This window comes from Triturus cristatus, chromosome 3_1 (assembly GCF_964204655.1).
Source record: "Triturus cristatus chromosome 3_1, aTriCri1.1, whole genome shotgun sequence".
NCBI classification, from domain to species: Eukaryota; Metazoa; Chordata; class Amphibia; order Caudata; family Salamandridae; genus Triturus; species Triturus cristatus.
The window spans coordinates 536,517,414-536,539,107 of NC_140583.1; the positions used below are offsets into that span (position 1 = coordinate 536,517,414).

General features: G+C 43.2%; 1 protein-coding gene across 1 annotated transcript in view; it reads right to left on the reverse strand.

Annotated features, from left to right (window-relative positions):
• Window positions 1-266: 266 nt before the first annotated feature.
• The window catches only part of MRPS11 (mitochondrial ribosomal protein S11), a 190,714-nt gene continuing 169,286 nt past the window's right edge, over window positions 267-21,694 (reverse strand). Inside the window, exons 5-6 of the mRNA XM_085644467.1 lie at window positions 19,202-19,267; window positions 267-459 (exon numbers count right to left, since the gene is read on the reverse strand). Of these exons, the coding sequence (XP_085500593.1) occupies window positions 352-459; window positions 19,202-19,267 (174 nt within the window). The 3' untranslated portion in view covers window positions 267-351. The remainder of the gene's footprint in view (window positions 460-19,201; window positions 19,268-21,694) is intronic.

Genomic DNA, 21,694 nt, shown 5'->3' on the forward strand with positions numbered 1-21,694 from the left:
TGTGTGTGCAACTCCCTTACCCGGACTAGAGTGGTGGGTTCTGCCTGGCGTAGGTGCATCCCTAGCCAACCAGAAACCCATTTCAAAAATACCTTAAATAGATTCTAGTAATGTCCTCTGAATGAATAAGGTATTAAAGCAAAGATATGTTCCCATACAGAGGAGGAGGAAACTTTAATTTGCTTCTCTCTTTTCCTTGTCTTCTGGCATTTATGCAAGACAGAATTTGTTTCATCACGTGCTTTGCTAAATGAAAAAGCAGTCCATAAGCTTTTAGTTGTTTTTATTAACAAACTAAACACTGATGTTGAGGCAGTACTAGGATTTAGATTAAGCTGGATTCCATTTTTTCTACATCCTCCGAGCTTTCCGTGGCCGGCATCCATTGTGTGGAATTGGAGTGTTATCAGTGATGGAGATTACTTCCAATCCTCCCATAGTCAAGCCCTTGATTGCAGCCTGAAAGAGAAGCAGAAAAAAAATAGACATAAATTTTAAGCATTCAGTGTACAATGCAAAAAATGTATCATGAAAAGAAAGCATACTTGTCCAGATGTTTCCATACATGAAGGGGAATAAAATATAACTCTTACACACTATAACCCTAGGCAAGATGGAAGGGTGAAGAGGTTTAAACACGTACACCCCTCTCTTGAACATGGAGGGAGGAGGTTTAAAGCAAGTCATTCCTGCCTGAAGACAAGGAGGAGTGGCGGGCTCAAAAATATTAAATGATCCCGCCTCCAATTTGAGAAAGGCTGCTATTGAGCATGGAGGATATAACAAAAACTCCATCTCCTTAAGACAAGGAGACAGGGAAGGCTTTAAGGCCCTGAGTGCCCCCAACTATACCTCTGGGTAAGATGAACACATTACTTACCTTTGGTAAAGCCATATCTGGTAGAGACTTTATCTAAATTCAGATTCCATACCTTTAAATATATCCAGGCGTCAGACTGGATCCTGAAGGTTTTGTGTCAGGATCATCCGTGCTGGAAGTGACGTGTGAGGTACCTATGTAGGCGTCACCTCGTCGCACTGACTTCAGTTACTTTTGCAATGTTCCACCTCAGGAATGCGGAGCCATAATGAGAACTGACCACTGGTGTTGTAAAGCCTAGGGCCCTGAAATGGGCTGTCTCTCATACATGAACCAGTTTGGGGAGAGTTGATAAGCAATCTGCGGCTAGATAGTCTCTCTACCAGATAAGGCTTTACCGAAGGTAAGTAACTAGTTAATTTGATAGAGATTTGTAGCTGCAGATTCCTTACCTTCAATAGATAACCAAGCAATATATACTGGGTCTGCGAATCGGATCAAACCAATGAATCATGCAGGAATGAACAGGCGAAGTACCCATCAGAAACGGACATTACTTTCCAGACAGTAATGTTTTGTGAACATGTGCAAGGATGCCCACGTCACTGCTTGACAGATGTCCGATGAGGAACATTTGGCTGTTTCTCAGCCAATGTGTAGCAGAACTTAATGCACAGAACAATCCATCTAGAGATTATTATCTTCTGTACAGCTTTTTACTTTTTTGCTCTCACTTAACCCAGGAACACTTGATTTTACGGCGGTAAAGGTAGAGTGACAACACTCCTTTTGGGACCAGTCCTCTTTTGAAGGAATGAAGAGCAAAGAAGGTAGACAGGGTGATGATCTGGCCTACATGAGAAGGAGTCCAAACTTTTGCCAGGAAAGAGGCAAGTGTCTTCAGGACCAGTTTGTCTGCATAAAATGTGAAATTAGGAGGGTGTGCTGAGAGTGCTTGGAGTTCACTGACCCTCATGGCTAATGTAATGACCACTAAAAAGGCTTCTTTTCATGGTCAACTGCCTAAGAGGACAATTATGTAAAGGCTCAAAGGCGCAGATGAAAAAAGTAAGGACCTGGTTGAGGTCCCACTGAGGCATAATAAAGGGCTTAAGTGAAAACTTATGTTGTAGGACTTTAAGGAAAATAATCATAACCAGTAACTTAAAGAGTAAAGATTGTCCCACCAACTGCAAAAACGCAGAGATGGCAGAAAGGTAACCCTTAACTGCACCCAAATCAGAGCCCAGCTGGGCCAAAAGCAGTGCAAAAGAAAGAACTCATAATAGAGGTGCAGTCAGGGTGCTGACATTGTGAGAGGTACACCATGATGCAAACTTTTCCTAAGAGCAGGCATATATCGTCTTGGTGGGGGGATGCCTGGCTGTCAAAATAACATCACAGACTTCGGGAGGAAATTCAAAGGCTGACAACTGTTACCGCTCAATCTCTAATCATGGAGCTGTGGGTGCACAGGTGCAGAACACTGCCCTTTTGCAGCGACAGAAGATACTCCCGAAGACGCAGCCTGACCGGAGGACTGGCGGTCATGCTCAACAGCTCAGTATACCAGACACTCCGTGCCAAAAGCAGAGACACAAGAATGACCTGGGCCTGGAAATTCCTGATCTTCTTGAGAACTCTAGAGCAGGGGTGGTATAGGTGGAAAGATGTACAGAAAGCCGGAGCTCTACTCAAGAGAAAAAGCATCTCTGAGCTAGAGCCGCCTTGGAGACTCTAGCGCACAGAACTGCTGACACTGCTCATTCATGGCATTTGTGAACAGATATAACAAAGGCTCTACCCACTGCTGAAAGTGACTTAGACTACCTCCGGGTGGAGATGCCATTTGTGATTTGCTAGGCATCTCTGGCTGAATTTGTCCGCCCTGGCATTCAGAGAGCCCGCAACGTGTTGAGCATCCAGGGAACTGTCCTGACTTTCTAGGCATATCCAGAGGCGCAGGGCTTCTTCACACAGGGTCCACAACCCCACACCACCCTGTTTGTTACAGTACCACATGGCGGTCGTGTTGCCCTTGAACATCTGCACCAGCCTACCCTTGATCGAAGGAAGAAAGGATTTAAATGCTAATCGAATCACCCAAAGCTTCAGTAGGTTTATGTGAATAATGGACTCTGCCGGAGAACAGAGTTCTCTGATCTCCACCCCTCCCAGGTGGCCACTCCAACCCAGAAGTGACAAATCTGTCAGTACATTCAAGTCTGGTTGGGGAAGGTAGAGGCGTCTGCCACTGACTCAATCACGGTTCGCCAGCCACCACTGCAGGTTCTGTGCAGGTCCTTCGAAGATCTGGACCATGCCGGAGATTCCCCTGATGGTGCGCCCACTAGGCCTTCAGGTCCCACTGCAGAGCCCGCATATGCCAGCGGGCATGTGTCACCAGCAGGATGTAGGAGGCCATGAGACCCAACAGCATCAGAGTCCGTCTCATTGAAATCTAGGCTAAAGGCTGAAACATCTGTATCAGAGCCTGAATATACTAGACTCGCTGCTCTGGAGAGTAGGCGCAAAACTGAAACTGTGTCCAGAACAGCCACAATGAAAGTCAGGTGTAACTCTAAGGTGTTGATAGTGAACTCCAGTAAGTGCAAGAGGTTTGCTGTAGTCTGAAGGTGGGAAGACGACTGCTCGGGGTGAGCCCGCCTTCAGCAACCAGTTATTGGCCAAGTGAGCCTGCACTTCTTGACGGAGCAAGGAGAGGTGGCCCTCCATCAGCCAGTCATAAGTGGGTGGAATTGGCAGAGAGGTTGCCACCAAGGGGAGGGAGAAGCCCCTTTGGACGATCTGTAGTACTCAATGGTCTGATGCTACTGAATACCGGTGGGAGGTGAGGGCGTATCCTGCCTCACAATGGGTGCCCATGATGGTCTCGGGGTAGACTAAAGGGGCTTGGAGGCAGCAGCTGCCAGGGAGTTGGTGAAGAGACCTGGCCGCTGGCTGTCTGTATCATGTGGTCACTGGGACCCATGCCCTTGCAACGAAAAGGCTGGGAAGCATGTTAGCCGTGGTGGCTGGGGAGGTCTGGGTGCAGCTGGAGACCTCTTCTGTAGCCAGGAAAGGGGCGAAAGGTGGACGAGGGACCATAGAAAAGCAAAAGGACATGGCTGTCGCTCTGTTGTTCTTGAGGAAAGCCTGAACATCCCTCGAAAAACCAGATATTCTTAGCCAGGTGTGCTACCACAAGGCCACGGACGATTAACTTGCTCTGCCTCCTGAGTCGGTCGTGTCAAGTCCACATCTGAGGGAGAACTTTACTGCATCTTTCCTGTCTGCAACCACCTCAGAGCATGACCTGGACCTCCCATGGGACCATAGGTAGCCCTTGCATAAATGAATCACAAAGAGGAAGAATATGAGAATAAAGACTGCAGTGCTAGGCTGGTGGAATAGAACATTCCCTTACAGAAGGTGTCGGGCCTCTTGGATTCCATTTCTGGTGGAGAGGTAGGGAACATGCCAGGGTGAATGTGCGATGAGGTGGCTTGGCCCACCAAGCTCTCTGGGGTGGGGTGCTGAGTTAGGAATCCAGGATCCCCAGGAGTGGGGCGATTGTGGTAAGAACTCGTCCTATTCACAGGAGTCCCTGCGCAGGGCTTGGAACAGGCCCCAAGTAGGACGCTTGTGAGGGCTTCATTAAATGAGAGTAAAGGTTCTGAGGGAGAAACTCCTGGCTGAAGCAACTTCGTCAAAACATTACTTTTGACTGCAGCGGAGGGCAGGTTAAGGTCCAGGACCTCAGACACCCTGCGCACCATCATAGCAAAAGAGGCTTCCTCCTCCATAGCAACAGTAGGAGGGGAAACCAGGCCATTGCCAAGTGAGGTGTCTAACCCACTGGCCTCACCCAGTTCCTCATACCAGTTGTCCTCCTCAACTGGTCCTTCTTCATGAGTGTCTATAGACTCCTCCCAAACGTCTCCCTTTCCAGACCCATCCATTAAATAAGGCGCTGGCTCCGCTCCATTGAGAATGTCCCTTGGTTGGCCCTGGAAAGTGCCCATCTGGCTCCAGGTATGACAAGGGGGATGGTGTCACCTAGGGGCGTCTGTGGCACCAGGGACTTTGGCAGTGAAGCGGATACTGAAGATGGTATTGTTTCACCGACAGCTCTGCTCCGGATCTACTGAGAGATCCTTGGGGCCTGACTGGCGTGGACGGCTAACTTGCCTGCATGGCTCCATTAAGGGCCACTCCCGCACCCATGGGGCCTGACAGTGCTCTAGAGGGGCGGGGCCACCCAAAAACAAGGCGAATGGCCTCATAAACTCCTTTAACTAGGAGGGTGACTCCGGTTCAGACCCCGCTGACTCGTGTAGCCTGGAGTGCCAATGCTCCCTCATCTCGTCGGATGTCTTTGATGGACGCGGGGAAGTCGAAGAGTGTTTGACTTCTTCGACGTCTTGTGCTTGTGGGACTTACTCGACTTCCCCGAAGACTTCGATTGCCATGATGAAACTTCGAAAGGAGCCCTGCAAATGGTTCCAGGACCTACCAGGTGGACAGGACCTCGAGCATTGTGGAGTTGACTGATGTTGGGCAGCAAGGAGCTTGAGGGATCGTTCCTTCAGCGCCTTCGGGTGCATGGCGCAGTAGTCCTCACACACCTTGGATTCTTGTCCCAGCTCCAGGCACCACAAGCACACCAAGTGAGGGTCTGTCACTGAAATTTACCTGTGGCAGGCGCCACATGCTTTAAAACCAGCCGGTTTTTTAGTTGACATCTTAACACCAGGAGTAGAAATCTATTAAAAAAGTTAAAAAAGGTGAAGAAAAAAATGCCCAAAAGACCAGTCAAAAAGGGACTGAGGGGTAGCTCAATCGGGATCAGTGCTATCTGGGAAAGAAAGGAAAGAACGGACGTGAGCTGTCTGATGTGGCACATATTTAGGTGCCGCACGCGTCACTTCCGGCGTGAATGAAGCAGACACCGAACCGAACGACGCCACCTTTGGTGACCACATACACACGTGCTAATTTTTTTCTGATGCCAAATGGTCGCAAGCATCCAAGCACATGCTCAAATGCACACATCTCTAAAGACTATCATATGTCCACATACAGCATAAAACTCCCTCAAACAACTTTAAGACAGATGTCCACATACTGAGATACTCAAAAGCATGATACAGCACTATTCTAATATTTCACTACACACCACAGACTCCCATTCATGTACAAAGAGTTAAACAAACCAACACACACAAACCTTCAGATATTGATCCACCGTCATGGCCAGTCACATATTCACATACCTTTGCATATATTCAGCTACCCACCCAGGACCGATTGTGGTTCCTAGCCTGAAGGTAGTACCTTAACTTGTGAATTTATAAAAAACAAATTTTAGATTTTGCCTTTTAGCCACTATTGACTGCCCTTCTCGTTCACTTTTTAAGTGAACAAAAAAACCTTTTTCAGAAAGAATTTCATGCTTGTGATTCAAATCCTTAAACCAGCTGAAATGTGTCAGTCATGGCAGGCAATGGTACAGAAACGTAGTGTTTTCATGCCGGCTTAAATTTCTTTGGTCCCAAAATTTAAATAAATAGTACTTAAGGTGATTTAATCCAGAGGCAAAAAAAGGCATGGCTACATAGTAATAGATGCACAAATATCTTAATTTCAAAACATAGAGTCGGTGTAAGATAGGAGAGCACCTTTGTTTCACAAGGCCTGCATTCTATCTAACCATGTAGTGATTCATCCTGGAGGAGCGAAAAGGCGCATTTCCCAGTTATTGTGCTACATTTTAAAAGCAATTTCAATTTGTGAATTCTTCTAAACCACAACCTGGTGAAGAGTTCCTGCACCCCCTTCACCCCCAAAGCCTTTCAACAGTGGGAGCATATTGTCTTCTAAACAACAGCAGTTTAAATACCGATAGTGTCAACAATAACAAAATGTTGGTCACTATGCATATTCTGGTGTTTGAAAGAAACTGCCATTATATGGTGCATCACTAGTTTAATGACCATTTCTTGAATAGTTGATACGATGGAGCAACAGTTTAGGTAGTATTCCATGTTTCAAATCATAAAGTGGATACATTTTCACTTTTGGATTTTAAACATAACATAAGAAGCACTTAACGTAGGATCAAGAAGCACTGAAAGCTACGTAGATTTGCCTTTTTCTTTTTTTTTACTAAGGCTTCACCCTTCCCACTCTCCAATTTGGTCGAAATCCTCTTCAAGTGGCCTCTAGTGGAATTTTTTTAATACCCCCAAACATAATATTGGTGCGGTAAAAGCAGCGTAGGTTCACCTTCCTTATATGTAGGTAAAAGTATGCATAAGGAAGCCACGTGACTAAGCAGGTGGACTAATGGCTTTTCACAATAGGTGTTTGGTGCAAAAGGGGGGAAAGTAATGGGTTTATGGAATGACTGGTAGCAGGTTCTGTCGTTTAATTGTCTGGCTGTGTGTGTATTGGAATTTGAGTATGTTAGAAATGTGGTCTCTAGTTGGCAGTGGTTTGCACCCTGTCCAAGTAGGGAGCCTCACTCTGGTAAGGGAGTCACACAGTTCAGATAACCCTTGCTCACTCCCTTGGTAGCTTGGCATGAGCAGTCAGGCTTATCTCAGAGGAAATGTGTAAAGCATTTGTACATACACACGGTAACACTACAAACTGAGTCCACACCAGTTTAGAAAAATAGGCAATATTTATTTGAATGAAACAAAACCAAAATCGACAAAAATTCAACATATACGCGCCAAGATATCACTTTCCAAATGTTAAATAAGTTCAGTCCATAGCAATCTATGGATGTGTTTCTTTTAGCACAAAGTACCTTGGATGCATCAAATGTCAAGGATGAAACAGGCGCAGGGGAGGTGAGGCATCAGAAAAGCAAAGCGATGCGTTGGTTCCTTACTCCCAGGGGCGGTAATGCTTCGGCTCCTTACTGCCAGGGAGGTGATGCGTCCTGTTCCGCACGTCAGTTCTGGGTCGAGGAAACAGCTGCTGAGAATCAATGCCTGGATTTTCTCACTGGGTTACCCCTCCAAGGGCCCAGAACTGGATTTGGCACCACTCGGCAATTCGGGGTTGTCAGCAGAAGAGCCCAGGCATTGGTAGGTGAAGTCTTCGATGGCCCTGAGACTTAACAGAAGGAAAGCACGCACAAGCCCTTGGAGAACCTTGTAAGCAGGATACAGAAAGCAAAGTTCAGTCCTTTCACACCCAGGACAGAAGCAACAAGCCAGCACAACAAAGCAACAGGCAGAGTGACAGTCCCTCCTATAGCATCTAGCTCTTCTTCCTGGCAGAATGTCCTTAGTCCAGAGGTGTTCTGATTTTGGGGTGACAGAAGTCTAATACTTATACCTCTTTCTGCCTTTGAAGTAGACAAACTTCAAAGGAAAGTCTTTGTAGTGCACAAGACCCTGCCTTTCCCTGACCTGTCCCCAGACACAGTACAGGGGTGTAGAGACTAATTTGTGCAAGAGCAGGCACAGCCCTATTCAGGTGTCAGTGACAACTCCTCCCACCACTCAAGCTCAGGAACTCCCATCAGCCTGGTGATGGCCTATCAGGATATGCAAGGCACACCTTAACTCCCTCTGTGTGACAGTCTAGAGTGACTGCACAAGAACTCGACTGTAAGCCAGCCCACACATGCATTCTACAGACCGGCAGAGGCACAGAATGGTTAAGCAAGAAAATGCTCACTTTCGAAAACAGGTATTTTCAAACACGCAATTTAAAAACTAACTTCACCAAAATATGTATTTTTAAATTGTGAGAGTTCAGAGACCCCAAACTCCAAATTTCTATCAACTTCCAATGGGAAATTACACTTAAAAGATATTTCAAGGCAATCCCCATGTTACCCTATGAGAGAGGTAGTCCTTGCAATAGTGAAAAACAAAATCAGCAGTATTTCTCTATTAGGACATGTAAAACACCACAGCACATGTCCTAACTTTTAAACACACTGCACCCCCCTGCCCAGGGGCTACCTTGGGCCTAACGTAGGGGTGCTTTACATGTAATTAAAGGAAAGGTTTGGGCCTGGCAAGTTGGTGCACCTGCCAAATCGAAATGGCAGTTTAAACTGTACTCACAGACACTGCAGTGGCAGGTCTGAGACATGTTTGCAGGGTACTCGTGGGTGGCTCAACCGGTGCTGCAGGCCCACTTGTAGCATTTGGTTTAAAAAGACCCTGGGCACATAGGTCAAAAGAAATCAAATTGAATTTCAGAGATGTGTTTTCCAAATCTTCTTAATTCACAAAAGATTCAGACGTGACATGCATGTGGCATGATTTGGCAAACACATCTCTGAAATTGAATTTGATTTCTTTTGACTACTGTTTAATATTTATTGGTGCACCGGTTGATTTTTGTTTTAAAATTGCATAGTCCGGTTAGGACCGCCCCTTGTGGGTGCTTGAACTGTGTGCACATAGAGGCACTTAGGATATTTATTTCATTATAAGAACCTTGGGGATAGCAGGATGGGTGCAAGTCTCGAAAGAGGTTTCACTGTCATGCTTTGTTCTTGCCTGGGAACATATGGTGCACTTTACTAGAGACTTACTAGTAAATCAAATATGCCAATCATGGATCAACCAATCACAGATACAATTTAGACAGAGAGCATATGCACTTTAGCACTGGTTAGCAGGGGTAAACTGCATAGAGTCCTACAACCAACAAAAAGAACGTTAGAAAAATAGGCAAAGGAAGGCAACAAGTTTGGGGATAACCATGTAAAAATGGCCAGGTCCAACAGAGTGCATGGACCTATGTTTCAGTAGGAGTTAGTTGCTTTGGCAGCTGTTCTCAAGAGAGTGTTTTTGGATGCAATCCATGAGACAGACCTGCCATTAAATGGCTGTCAGTGATGGAAGGGACTACTATACATGAAAGGAAGGCATCCAATTATTCTATCCGGTAGACTGAAAGAAAGGGTAGGATTTGAGGCAATCCTTGGATTGGAGGGCCAAGAATTAGGCCTCTTTAATTACTGCCCAGTAGAAATTGACGCTGTCTTTTAGGGATAAAAAATTTCTGCACTGGCTCACGGATAGACTCCCTTGGAGCAATAACACGGGGGGAATTATCAAAGCCGTACCACTCGGCTATTTTTATAGGCCGTTGCCAAATGTGAGTATTGGCTAGGCCCAATCCCATCCTAAAATATTCTCTCCATTCATGATTCCAACTTCCAACTCCTTCTCCCCCCTAGATCAGGTGGACTGACTGAATGGTCAGCTGTTGAGGGACTCTGGTGATCCAGATTTAAATCTAGCCTTTTTGCATGTTTTAGCTGATACAGAAAGAGACAGTTACCCTGCCCCCTGAGGTATTTCCCCAACTTCTTCTAGTATCAAAATCTCAAATGCTCCGGGACACTCCAATTAACCCGACTTATTATTCAAGGCCCAATTCTCCTAATCCATTTCATGATGGTATATTAGATCTTTTGCCAGTATGCACTGCTGCTGAGCTAGTTGGCGTTGTGAACCCTACTGTAATAACAAATATGATGACAGTAGAACGTGGTGTAACTGACACCGGTTGTGCAGAGAATAAAGACACCCCTTATGTTAGTACATTTACTCATGGTAGCCTTTTCTGGAATGTAGCAGGTCTGTTAAACTAGGAATTAAGTTTGTCAGCAAATTTAGCATAATTTGTTTACAGGAAACTTGGATGCGTGAACTAGCCTATATAAATGGTTTTTACTCTGTACACACATCATCTAGACCATCTGTAGGTGGTCATGATAAAGGTGGCTTAATAACCATGATCTCCACAACATTGAATGGCAGAGTTAGGAAACTGCAGCTGGACTCCCCACACTTCCAGATTATAAATATTTCTCTGAAGAGTAATCTGACCCTTGTGGTTATTAATTTTTATCATAATAATTTTAATAGTGCAAATATTACTATTGCCCAAGAACTTGAAACTGCACTTATGAAACATATTGAGGACATAAAAATGGACTATGCAATACTCTGGGGGGGGGGTGTAATTTTAATTGTAAATTGTGCTCACTGTCTAAATGCGAGGCATGCCACCATTTAACAAGGGATGTGGTGGGTGGCTATCACTTTGAGCACAACCCTTGTGGGAACATTTTTAATTCTTTATTGTTAAAATGTTCACTTTTCTTAACTTTAGACTTCATTGAGCGCTTAAACTCTGATGTGGTAACATATGTTGGAAGAGGTCAAGGGACGCTAATTGATTTTATTATTCTGTCTGATTATTTTAACACTGAAACTGTGGTTTTTAACATTCCCAAAATCCATTTTAGCGACAATTACCCACTAACACTACAATTAGCAATCCTACCAGTCCCTCAAAATACACCAGTTAAGGTAGTCCCCATATCGTATACTAAAAATAAGGGGTTAACTCGGAAGTGGTCCTCTGTCAACCCTGAGATCGTTCTGGAGGAGATTTTAAAGAGCAACTTTGAGCAAATACTGGATTGTTTGGATGAAAATTCAAGTGCTACATCCGTGATTAAATCGTATAATGTAATTGAGACAACAAAGGCGCTCTTAACTAAATATCAGTTGAAATGCTCACAGAAAAATAAAAGGTGGTTTGACAGGGAATGCTCCCAATTACATAATAAATTAATTAAGATTTTAAAAATGATACCATGAGATAGGGTGGGAGTGAGACAAGCGCACATAGATTATAAACGCGCACTGGAGAAACGCAAGAAGGAAATTAGGCAAGAGGCATGGGGCAAACTATAATTGGCATCACAGAGTAAAGATTCCAAACTTTTTTGGGAAACTGTTAATGAAGAATATTTTGGTGATACAAAAAATGGCCATATTGATGCAACAATCATGCCTGAATCGTAGGTAAAATGTTTTGCCGGCCTCTATAGTAATAGCACTAAGAAACAAAGTGGTGCTTGCTCCCAATATGTGGCCTGTCCTATGGAACCCCCAAATTTAGTTGAGGTAAATAGGGCGCTCTCCCAGACTGTAAAGAAATAGGCCCCCGGGCCGTACGGTATACCCGCTGACCTATTTCTAGCAAATACCCCCTTGTGGCACCCGTTATTAACAAATATATTAAGATGCTATGCAGTTCAGGGCCCCCCGGAGTCATGGAGATCAGTTACAATAGTTCCCATATTTAAAAAGGGTGATAGATCAGATCCCAAATGCTATCGATTCATTTCTTTAATTGATAGCACTTGCAAGATTATGGGACGAGTAATACTGGAGAGATTAGAGACTTGGGTCACAGAAAAAGGGAAGTTCTCCGCTGTCCAGTATGGCTTCAGGAAGGGCCTGGGCACTCTAGAACAGTGCCTTAACCTGCACCTTGTCATTGGCAAATACATCATGGCTAAGTCAGGGTCCCTATACCTGGGGTTTATGGACCTGACATCTGCCTTCGATTGGGTGAATTGTGGTAGAAAATGCTCCTTATGGGCATTGATCCCTCCATTGTCTATTTTTTAGCTGCAATGCATCAGGCTGTCACATGTAGAGTACGCTATGGAGCATCTGGCGAGCTTACCCGACCCATAAAGATGGATTGTGGGGTCCGACAGGGATGCGTACTTGCTCCTTTCCTTTTCTGCCTATATATAAATGACTTAGAAAGCCATATCAGAATTGGAAACATAGATGCACCGATATTAGGCCGTAGGATCTTACCAGCCCTGTTATAAGTGGACGACTGCGTTTTAATGTCAAGAAGCGGGGTGGGCTTACAAAGGCTTTTAATCAGTTTTAACGAATTTATGAGCGATCTTGGGTTAAAAACAAATGTTGCCAAGTCATACGTCTTGGTAGCAGGAAAAGCTCCTTCTAAGACGAAAACTTTCTACATAAAGAATGAAATATTATGTCAGGTGCCAATTTTTTCCTATTTGGGCATTCTTTTTAACGAAAAAAACTCTTGGTCCCACCTAGTTAATGCCAGGATTGGGGGCTTCAATAAAAATATGGAGGTCATTTTTCGATTTACAAAAAAATTAGGTTCTTGCCCCATAAAAGTAATTATTGATATTTATAAAGCAAGAACACGCGCCGTTACATTATACGACGCTGGAGTTTGGGGTTGCTCAAACATATCGGGTCTCCAAAGAGCTGAGAACTTAATGTTAAACGAGTGCTGACGTTACCTGAAGGCACCCCTGCCACTATGTGTCATAATGAATTAGGTGTTATACCATTATCCTTTCGCATGCAATTAGCACCATTGATGCTTTGGCGTAGCATCTGGGTAAAAGAGGAACCAGTCCTGAACCGTGACATAATTTTAGATCGTTTACAACTGGATTATGCAAAAAAAATACCATGGCTCTCTTACTTGCAAGAACAATTGGAGAAGTTGGGATTGCAGGATTGTTTTAACAGTCCCGGAAATATATCTGCAATTCCTAAGGCCAAGCTCAAAAGTGATTTTCTTTTACTCCTGAAGCATGAAAGAGATAGCCAAGAGATGGTAAAAAAAAAAAAGGGTCGTTGAGCATTCACTACTAATTAGCTCCCCACAAATTGAATCCTATTTCTCATTCTATTTTAATCAAGCAAAGATGTTTTATTTGATTAGGTTCAGAATGGGTATTGCTCATTTACTGGTATCGTACCCACGTGATGCATATTGTGATGCCAAATTAGAACTGTGTCCATGTAATTCAACTTTTGCACAAAGCACCTTGCACTTTATGTTTTTTTGTAAATTGTATCTTAACCCTAGAACCACTTTTTTAAAACCATTATTAAGATTTTTAAATATTAGAAAGTGTCAACCTGCACTATGTCATTTACTTCTTTTAAATAATGAATTCACCTGTCTTATGGTCTATAAGTATATCTCCCCTGCAGTTCGACTTCGTAATGTTGTCGGAAAATGAATTCTTGGGTATCATTCACATTAGTTAAAATCTTAATATGCGTATTATTGTTAAAATAACGTTTTATTGGTTCTTTTATGGCTGTTATTAAGCCGAATAAAGATTTTTGACTGACTGGCGCTGTCTGTGTCGGGCAGTCCATTCTTTTGAGGCACAGAAGTTAGAGGAAAGTTGCTGGACCCGGACTTTCCAATTTCTTGTGTAGGTAAAAAGAGAGGATGCATGCCAAGTAACCACTAAAGGCTATCAAAAACTTGGTGTGAATAAGGGAGTCTTTTCTGGCAAGTGGTTGTCCTTCCAATTCTGTCACTGTCCTTGTATTAGCTTGGATTGGCCCCATACCTGCTTGCAAGATAAATTGTTCCCTCGCCATTTACTGATCTAACGCCAATAGTAGGAGCATTACCAGGGTTCTCACTCCTAGGATGCACTGATTAGACAGGATGTTCCCTCACAAAGGTGTTTGAGCCACTAGAGAGATAGAGAGAGTGCTTAAGGGTACTCTGAGGAAGTGCAGTCCCCACAATTGCTAGGGGGTTAAATGTCTAATCTCCCCTGCTATGACAGTGGCTTTTGTAATTGATCTTTGAAAGTATGCCAACCAGCCCACTTTGTGTGCATTTCTTATTTGTGAGATGCACGATGTGAGGGTTCTGGGCTCTTTCCTAGGATTGGGGCTCTTGGACTGGTTACAAAATATTTGGATGTCTCTAGAGTATAAAAGATATGGAAGCAAGAAGTGTGTGTTGCTGAGCCAAGCAGGCAGACATATATGTATGGAGCAAAATCACAAGCAGGGATCCCAGGAATACAGTGGCAAATATTTTATTTTTGAGCCTTGATCCCGTGATTAAAAGGAATATATTGTATAGTATTGTGCTTTGCGCATAGAAATGAATGTCTTAAAAACAAAAAGCCAGTATAATGAATAGTATTCCATTAGCCCTTTACCTACATGAGCATTTAACATTTTACCAAGGCTGTCTGATTTAAAAACAACTGAAAGAGACATGAACCCGTTTGCTTTACTGGATTCCTTTTAGCTTATTTTAAGCATCTATACATGCTTCAGCTAGATTCTTAGAATTTCATAGGTCATAGGAGTTTAACTCATCAGAAAGATAACGGGGAGAGGGAAATCTAAAGCAACAAAACCCTTTACTGGATTGACAAAGTAATCACATGCATTACATTTAATGCACCATAAAGCCTCTTCAAAACATCTATCCCAAAAGCACGTATAAGAATATTTGTGTGCGATTGTGCCTAGTGAGTCCTATTACAGAACAACAGTGTTCAAACGTTTAATGTATTTGTCCTGATCCATAAAAAACGTGAATCATGATGCAAGCCAATTTGATTACAAGGTGGCTTAACCTGCTTGCAAACAGATATAAAATCACAGGGCAATACCTATTCTGTTTATAAATGTATTTTTGTGCATAAGATACTGAATATAAAAGCAACAACAGATGCGCATGAATGTTCTTCACACACAATGCACAATCTAATGAGGTGTGTCATTCCACAACATGGGCCCGCCTAAAAGCTATATAGTTATAACTGGCTCTACTGCAAAACAAAATAATACTGTTGAGCTTTAAAGCATGCAACTGCGGAGATCGAGTGCTCTTTTGACTCCGGTTACAAGAAATAACGAGTGTTAGAAATTGGGTTTCTATTTGGCAGAGGGATGCACCCTGTCAAAGCAAGTACCACAATCCTAGTCAAGGAAAGTCAGATACACACCATAAATTAACCTGTGCTCACCCTCTGGTAGCTTGGCACAGAGCAGGCAGGCTTAACTTATGAAGCAATGTGTAAAGTATTTGTGCACTTCAAACAGTAACACTGTAAACACCACAGAAAGACTGCACAACAGTTTAGAACAAGCATTTGCAATGGAATAGGTCTGACATTTGTCAGAGTTAGCACTATTGGCATTGTAAACACAATGTCTTTTATCGATAGTGCTCACTACGTTAGCCCATTTTCACACATCCATTCTCCATTTTTCAAATTCCAGGCACACTTTTGGATTTCAATAGGACAGAGATGTAACAAAACAGAGCAGTGGCTATGGGGGCAAGTCAGGAAAGGCAGATGTTCAGTTCAAGGGGTGATAATTCATATGTGAGGTAAGAATAGCGACATCCCACTGAAGAAGGAGAATATTGATCTAACAGCCTGAAATGCTACATCAAGTGACAGAATTGAGGCAACAGATGTAGCACGAGTTCTTGAAAAGTCATGGTTGGAAAAGTGTTGGTGCTAGGCTAGTGGGCTACTGGGCTGGAGGGGTGAGGGTGAAAGGACAGGACCAGGGAAGAAGTGAAAAGCCTTATACTAGAGTAATAATAAAGAATGTGGGGCGGATAGTGGCATGGCAGTCAATACGTTGGTTTGCTGTCAAATGACTGAAGCAATGGCAGGCCTCGGGACACAGACAAATGTTTTAAACAAGGCTTTGTGGCTACTCTCTCAGCCCCACAGCTTTTAACATACCTCACGCACCGGTCTACTTGCACCTGTACTTTCACACGCTGCGCTGCAAATGTCTAATAGTGTGCGTCTCCGGGATCGCCTTTTACTCTGAAGCAAAACAAAATGGTGGCGGAAGCCGCGGACACCCCCACACAGCACCGGCTGTCTGCACGGAGGACAGCCACTGGCACAGACAAGCCAGCGCCGAGCCCCACATAGTGAATCAATGAAAACAGCAATACTGCTCAAACAACTGCGCCATCTTGGAATAGTCATATGTTCTTAGTGATGTTAGGACGTATTCAATAAATATAACGGTGGGGTATCTTATGATATGGCATTTTTTAAGGACATAAGTCAGTTTAGGCGCGGCCGCTATTGTTTAAGTTGCAGCATGGCACACCGTGCTGCGGTGCTAAAATTAAAACATTATACGAGGCTGAAAAATAAATAAATAAAACACGACTTGCGGCAAGGCTTTTAAAAAGCCGTGCCGTGTTGACTTAAAAAATAAGATATTATGTTGGGTGCAGTTTCTGCGAGCGGCACATTAGAAAACAAAGGCGCTGCGGCATGCCATGCTGGTTAGAAAAAAAGTGGTTGCTGGAGAGCGAGTCCTGCCAACAGCAGGCAGGGAAAAGTTATTTAAGAAAATAGCGCTCACAGTCTGCAATTCAAACATACAGAGTAACAACACATGTAACGGGGCGGTCCTCATGGGAGGTTACAACTGGAGAAAAGGAGGTACTAAGGAGGGACTACTAAGCTATAAACAAATCAATAGCCACCATTTACAAAGGACAGTAACATGAGCCAATTGAAAAGCTGGTCAGAAAATCAATGGAGATTACAGTCCATACCTGAATCCAGCATGCCTCGAAGAGACAGCGCAATCACTCCCTAGCTAAGACCTAAAAATAGCTTATATTTTTATGAACAAAACAAGACCAATTTAGCAAAATTTCAAGAAGTATAACCAGTGTTATGAATTTTTAAAGAATAAATGAAAAAGTAGTGCTTAAACACTTAACGCCAACGGAGGCTACCTGGTCGAGCTAGACTAGGGCAAATCCAAACACTCATGCCATGGAGTGCGGGTCAGATACAGGGACTAGCCTTGGCCCGCTGAAAAGTATCTTAGATGAGTCATCAACAAAGTTGGGATGCAGGAAGCATGGAGGTGATGTGTCGTCGCCAAACGACTAGTTTGAAGATAATGCTTCGGCGCCGAGTCATACACTGGAGACAATGATGAGATGTCTGCTGTCCGTGTGGGTTCTGGCAGTTGTAGCACTTTGTACCCACTTCCAAGGACCCAGGACTGAATGATACCACTTGGCAGGGCAAGACTTGCAGCATGCAAAGTCCAGGTGCGGTTGCAGGTTGATGAGATGTCTTTGATGTCACAGAGACTTAGAACAGGGGGAAAACCAGGATACCCTTGGAGTCACTCTAGGTTCAAGGGAAGAGGGTAGTTGGCAGCAGAGCAGCATAGCAGAAAAGCAGTTCTTCCAGAGCAACATCCCAACAGAGTGGCAGTCCTGGTAGCAGAACAGCAGCACTTTTTCCAGGCAGAGTTCTTCACAGATCCAGTAGTGTACTGAAGTGGTAGGGTCATATGTCCATTCCTTATACCCAGTGGCGACTCAGAAGTGGGGGCGACTTAAGAGAAGGGCATTGAAGTGCACAGAAGTCCTCCCTCCCAGCACTGGCTGCAGACTCATTTCAGAGGGGTATGCAGCCCTTTGTGTGGGGACAGGACACCGCCTATTCAGGTGTATCAGCCCCTCCCTCCCATCTTGCCCAGGATGACCCATCAGGACGTGGATGGCCACTCGGTCACACCTAAGCTTCCATTGTTTAAGGCGGTCTAGACAGAATGTCCAGCTGTCATCCACCCTGGACGTGTATTGGAAACAGGCTGCAGGCACAGCAGAAAAATGCTATATTTCTAAAATTTGTAAGTGGTATTTTTAAAAGGGTAATGATAAATTTGACTTTACCAGGAAAGAGGATTTATCATTACCATTCCAATTATATGAAACATGACCGCTCTACTCCCAAAACAGGAATTACAGCTGAAAAGTGTAATAAGGAGTTCCCCATGCTACCTATGAGAGGGGTAGGTCTCACAGGAGGGAAAAGCAAATTTGGGTGTTTATCAGGAAATGAAAAATATAAAAGTACAAGTCTTGATTACATAGCATCCTTCCCGCTGGGCTACGCAGTTCCAACCTTAGGGGTGACATATGTAATAAAAGGGGTGTTTAGGTCTTGGCAAGGGATCTTAAATGCCAAGACGGCATGGCAGTGTAAACTGCACACACAGGCTCTGCAATTGCAGGCCTGAGGCATCTTTAAATTGCTACCTGTGTGGGTGGCACAATCAGTGCAGGAGGCCCACTAGTAGCATTTAATTTACAGGCCCGGGCACCTGAAGTGCACTGTACTAGGGACTTATAAGTAGATTAAATATGGCAATTGTGGATAAGTCAATCAAACCGTGTTTATGTGAGAGAGCACATGCACTTTAGAACTGGTTGGCCTGAGGCTAAAAAATACATAAAATTGGAAGCAAGCAGGCAAAATGTTTGGGGGAAGACCACTCTAAGGCTGAAAAGTCTAACAATGAGTTTTAAAGTTTAGGGCACAGACTATTTTGTATAGGGAGTTTCCACATGTAGGACAGTTGTAAGTGAAATGCCTCTTTCCATTGGAGGTTAGATTTAATTTGTGGGACCAACCTTAATTCCTAATACATGCTGTTTAACTAAAATGTCATTTTAGACGTTACCCAAAATGCATTAAAAACCGGAAAGTATAATGACTTTACTGATAAGGATGTAAGACATTCTTCTCCTGTGTTGCGAACAAGTACTCAGCAGCGCAAACGATGGCCTGCAAGAAAGTAAGCTCTTTTCTATAGTGCAAATACAATGAGATTTACCATGATAATCAATAAACGCCTTTATTTTACGGCTGCAAGTTGCAAAAATGGCATGTATACCACAACTACTTACCATCCGACCAGGCCCCAGACCCTTTACGACGACTCGAACGTGGCACACACCCTTACCAGTGGCTTTCTGTGGGGACATAAAATATCTAATCAACGCATTGAAAATCAGCTGATGCGCAAATCTACATGGACATCATGAACAAGAATGTATGACAATGATTTGATTTCACTTCTGACAAAACGCGGTATTATATAACATCGGGGCCTCATGTAGGTAGCCCAATACCGGTCGGTAACGGCCGATTTTCGGTAATTATACCGTATACCGGCTTTTGCAATGTAGGGGGCACATTACAGGATTCGGTAATTTATCGAATCGGTAAAATTACCGAATCCTGTAATGATATGTAGGGGGAGTGTGTGGGTGTCGTGTGGAGTCGGTATTTACCACCAACTAATAGTTGGTGGTAAATGAAGAATGGCTCTGCAAATGCATTTTCAAGCGCTTAGAAGTGTGCAATGTGGCAGACATACATGCCCTTAGGGCATGTATGTGTGCCACATGTGCACACATGCAGGAATCAGGGGTGCAACAGGGTGTCAATTTGACACCCTGCCACCCTTGATTGTGTTCCCCCCATTACGGAATCGGTATTTACCGATTCGGTAATGAGGCATACCTTCCCATTGATTCAATCAATGGGAAGGTATGCCTCATTACCGAATCGGTAAATACCGATTCGGTAATTACCGAATTTCTACGAATCGGTAATTTTTACCGCAGGAATACCTACATAGCATTTACCACTTCATAAATACCGAATCGGTATGATTCGGTATTTATGAAGTGGTAAATGCCAGGCCACCTACATGAGGCCCCTGGACTCATAAAAATGTACTGAAAAGTTCATTATTGAAAATAACTTTAAGGATTCTGTGCATCGCATGAATGTGGCAAAGTATATCCAAAATAGTCACAGGGTTCTTTAAAAAGTGTTTTATTAACAAATAAGCAACTATACTTTGGCTAGATGGGTACGGTTCACACAGTTATTTGTGCATATAGGCTGAAATTATGTGAGTAAATATAACACATTTCACGTGTGCATTGTGTGACATTACACTCATGAATTGACTTGCTCACGGGCAGGAGGGGGTTTGAGGCAGGGGTTCTGTGCATTCCCTAGTGGGTACGACTACCAAAGCAAGTGATCACCCAGAAAACTTGACGCATGTGGGTACAGGTTTGTGGGAATTTACCAAAAACTTTAAGTCACAATCCCACCCTGAATACGGTCAACTGCTTATTTCTGCAAAAGGTAGGGGTGGAAAAGGTAAAGGGATTTTCACTATGGAGAAACACTGACAAGCATTTTGCGAGTACAACTGCAATTGCACTTGGGTGTCACACTGACACTTAGGCCATGCACACTTACTACATTTAAATATTAACTGTTTTTAGAATACACACTGAATTCTTTGTGAATTTTAGTAAGTTCAACATTTACTTCATACATAAGCTTGCGACTACTACAGTAGACTGCTGAAATTTTTTTGTTTTTTTAAGAATTGGGTCCACAGTGTAAAAATTCACTATCCTCACCACTGTCATCATATCTTTTTCAATCTTTCTTCTCTACTCTCCAATTACACCAATCTCTCTGGGTTTTTTCGCTTTACCTAGCCTTTAAATAAATCGTATTCTCCTAAAAGTGGAATACCACGCAAAACAATATCTTTAGAATATGACAAAATTGATTTAAAAGTACTCTGGGAATTGACGTGCAAATGCTTATTAACACAGTTTGTACAACCGGAATAATAAAAATAAAAAAAAACAATAAAAGCTTCTACAGACTCAAAATTTGTAAATTTACTCGAAAACAATAAAAGATGTAGGAATGAATTCATGGTCTACTTCTGTCAAACACTTAACTAAAATATATTAATAAACAATATTTTTTACGTCTGAATATAAAACATTGCTTTGCTATGTGTCAATTCTAGTATTTTATAAAGCTTTTTAACTTCTAGCTGTTATATAATGATAATCACTACCTCAAAATCACTGCAATATAATTTTGTCAACGGCACAATGTCTTTCCCCGCGATGACTATTTAAGTTACATTTTACCAAATTTGTACCAACATACTAATAGTATGAGCATCATAATTTACCAAAAACCTGCAAATGTAATCTTAAATCGTCCTGACATTTTTGGCGTCTGCTTAATTTGAGCATATTAACTGGCGGCACACACTGGTAACCCTTGAACAGTTCAATCGTTTATCAATACAAATGGCAGACTAATGCAGATTGACAAAAAATGCACGCCTGCTGAAAACACTGGCTCAAATTTTGAGATATTCGTAAGGAAGCTGACTGACTGCTTTAGGTATATTGTAACAGCTTTCGTAACGTCCTAAAACCAAATACTCACAGAGATGAACAAAAAGCTTCCTTAGGTACTCTTGTCTCTTTTATAAAGCTTGGCTGAGAACAAGGCTTAACCTTGCCCAATATGGTAAGGAATTCACGGGTCAAAAAGCACAA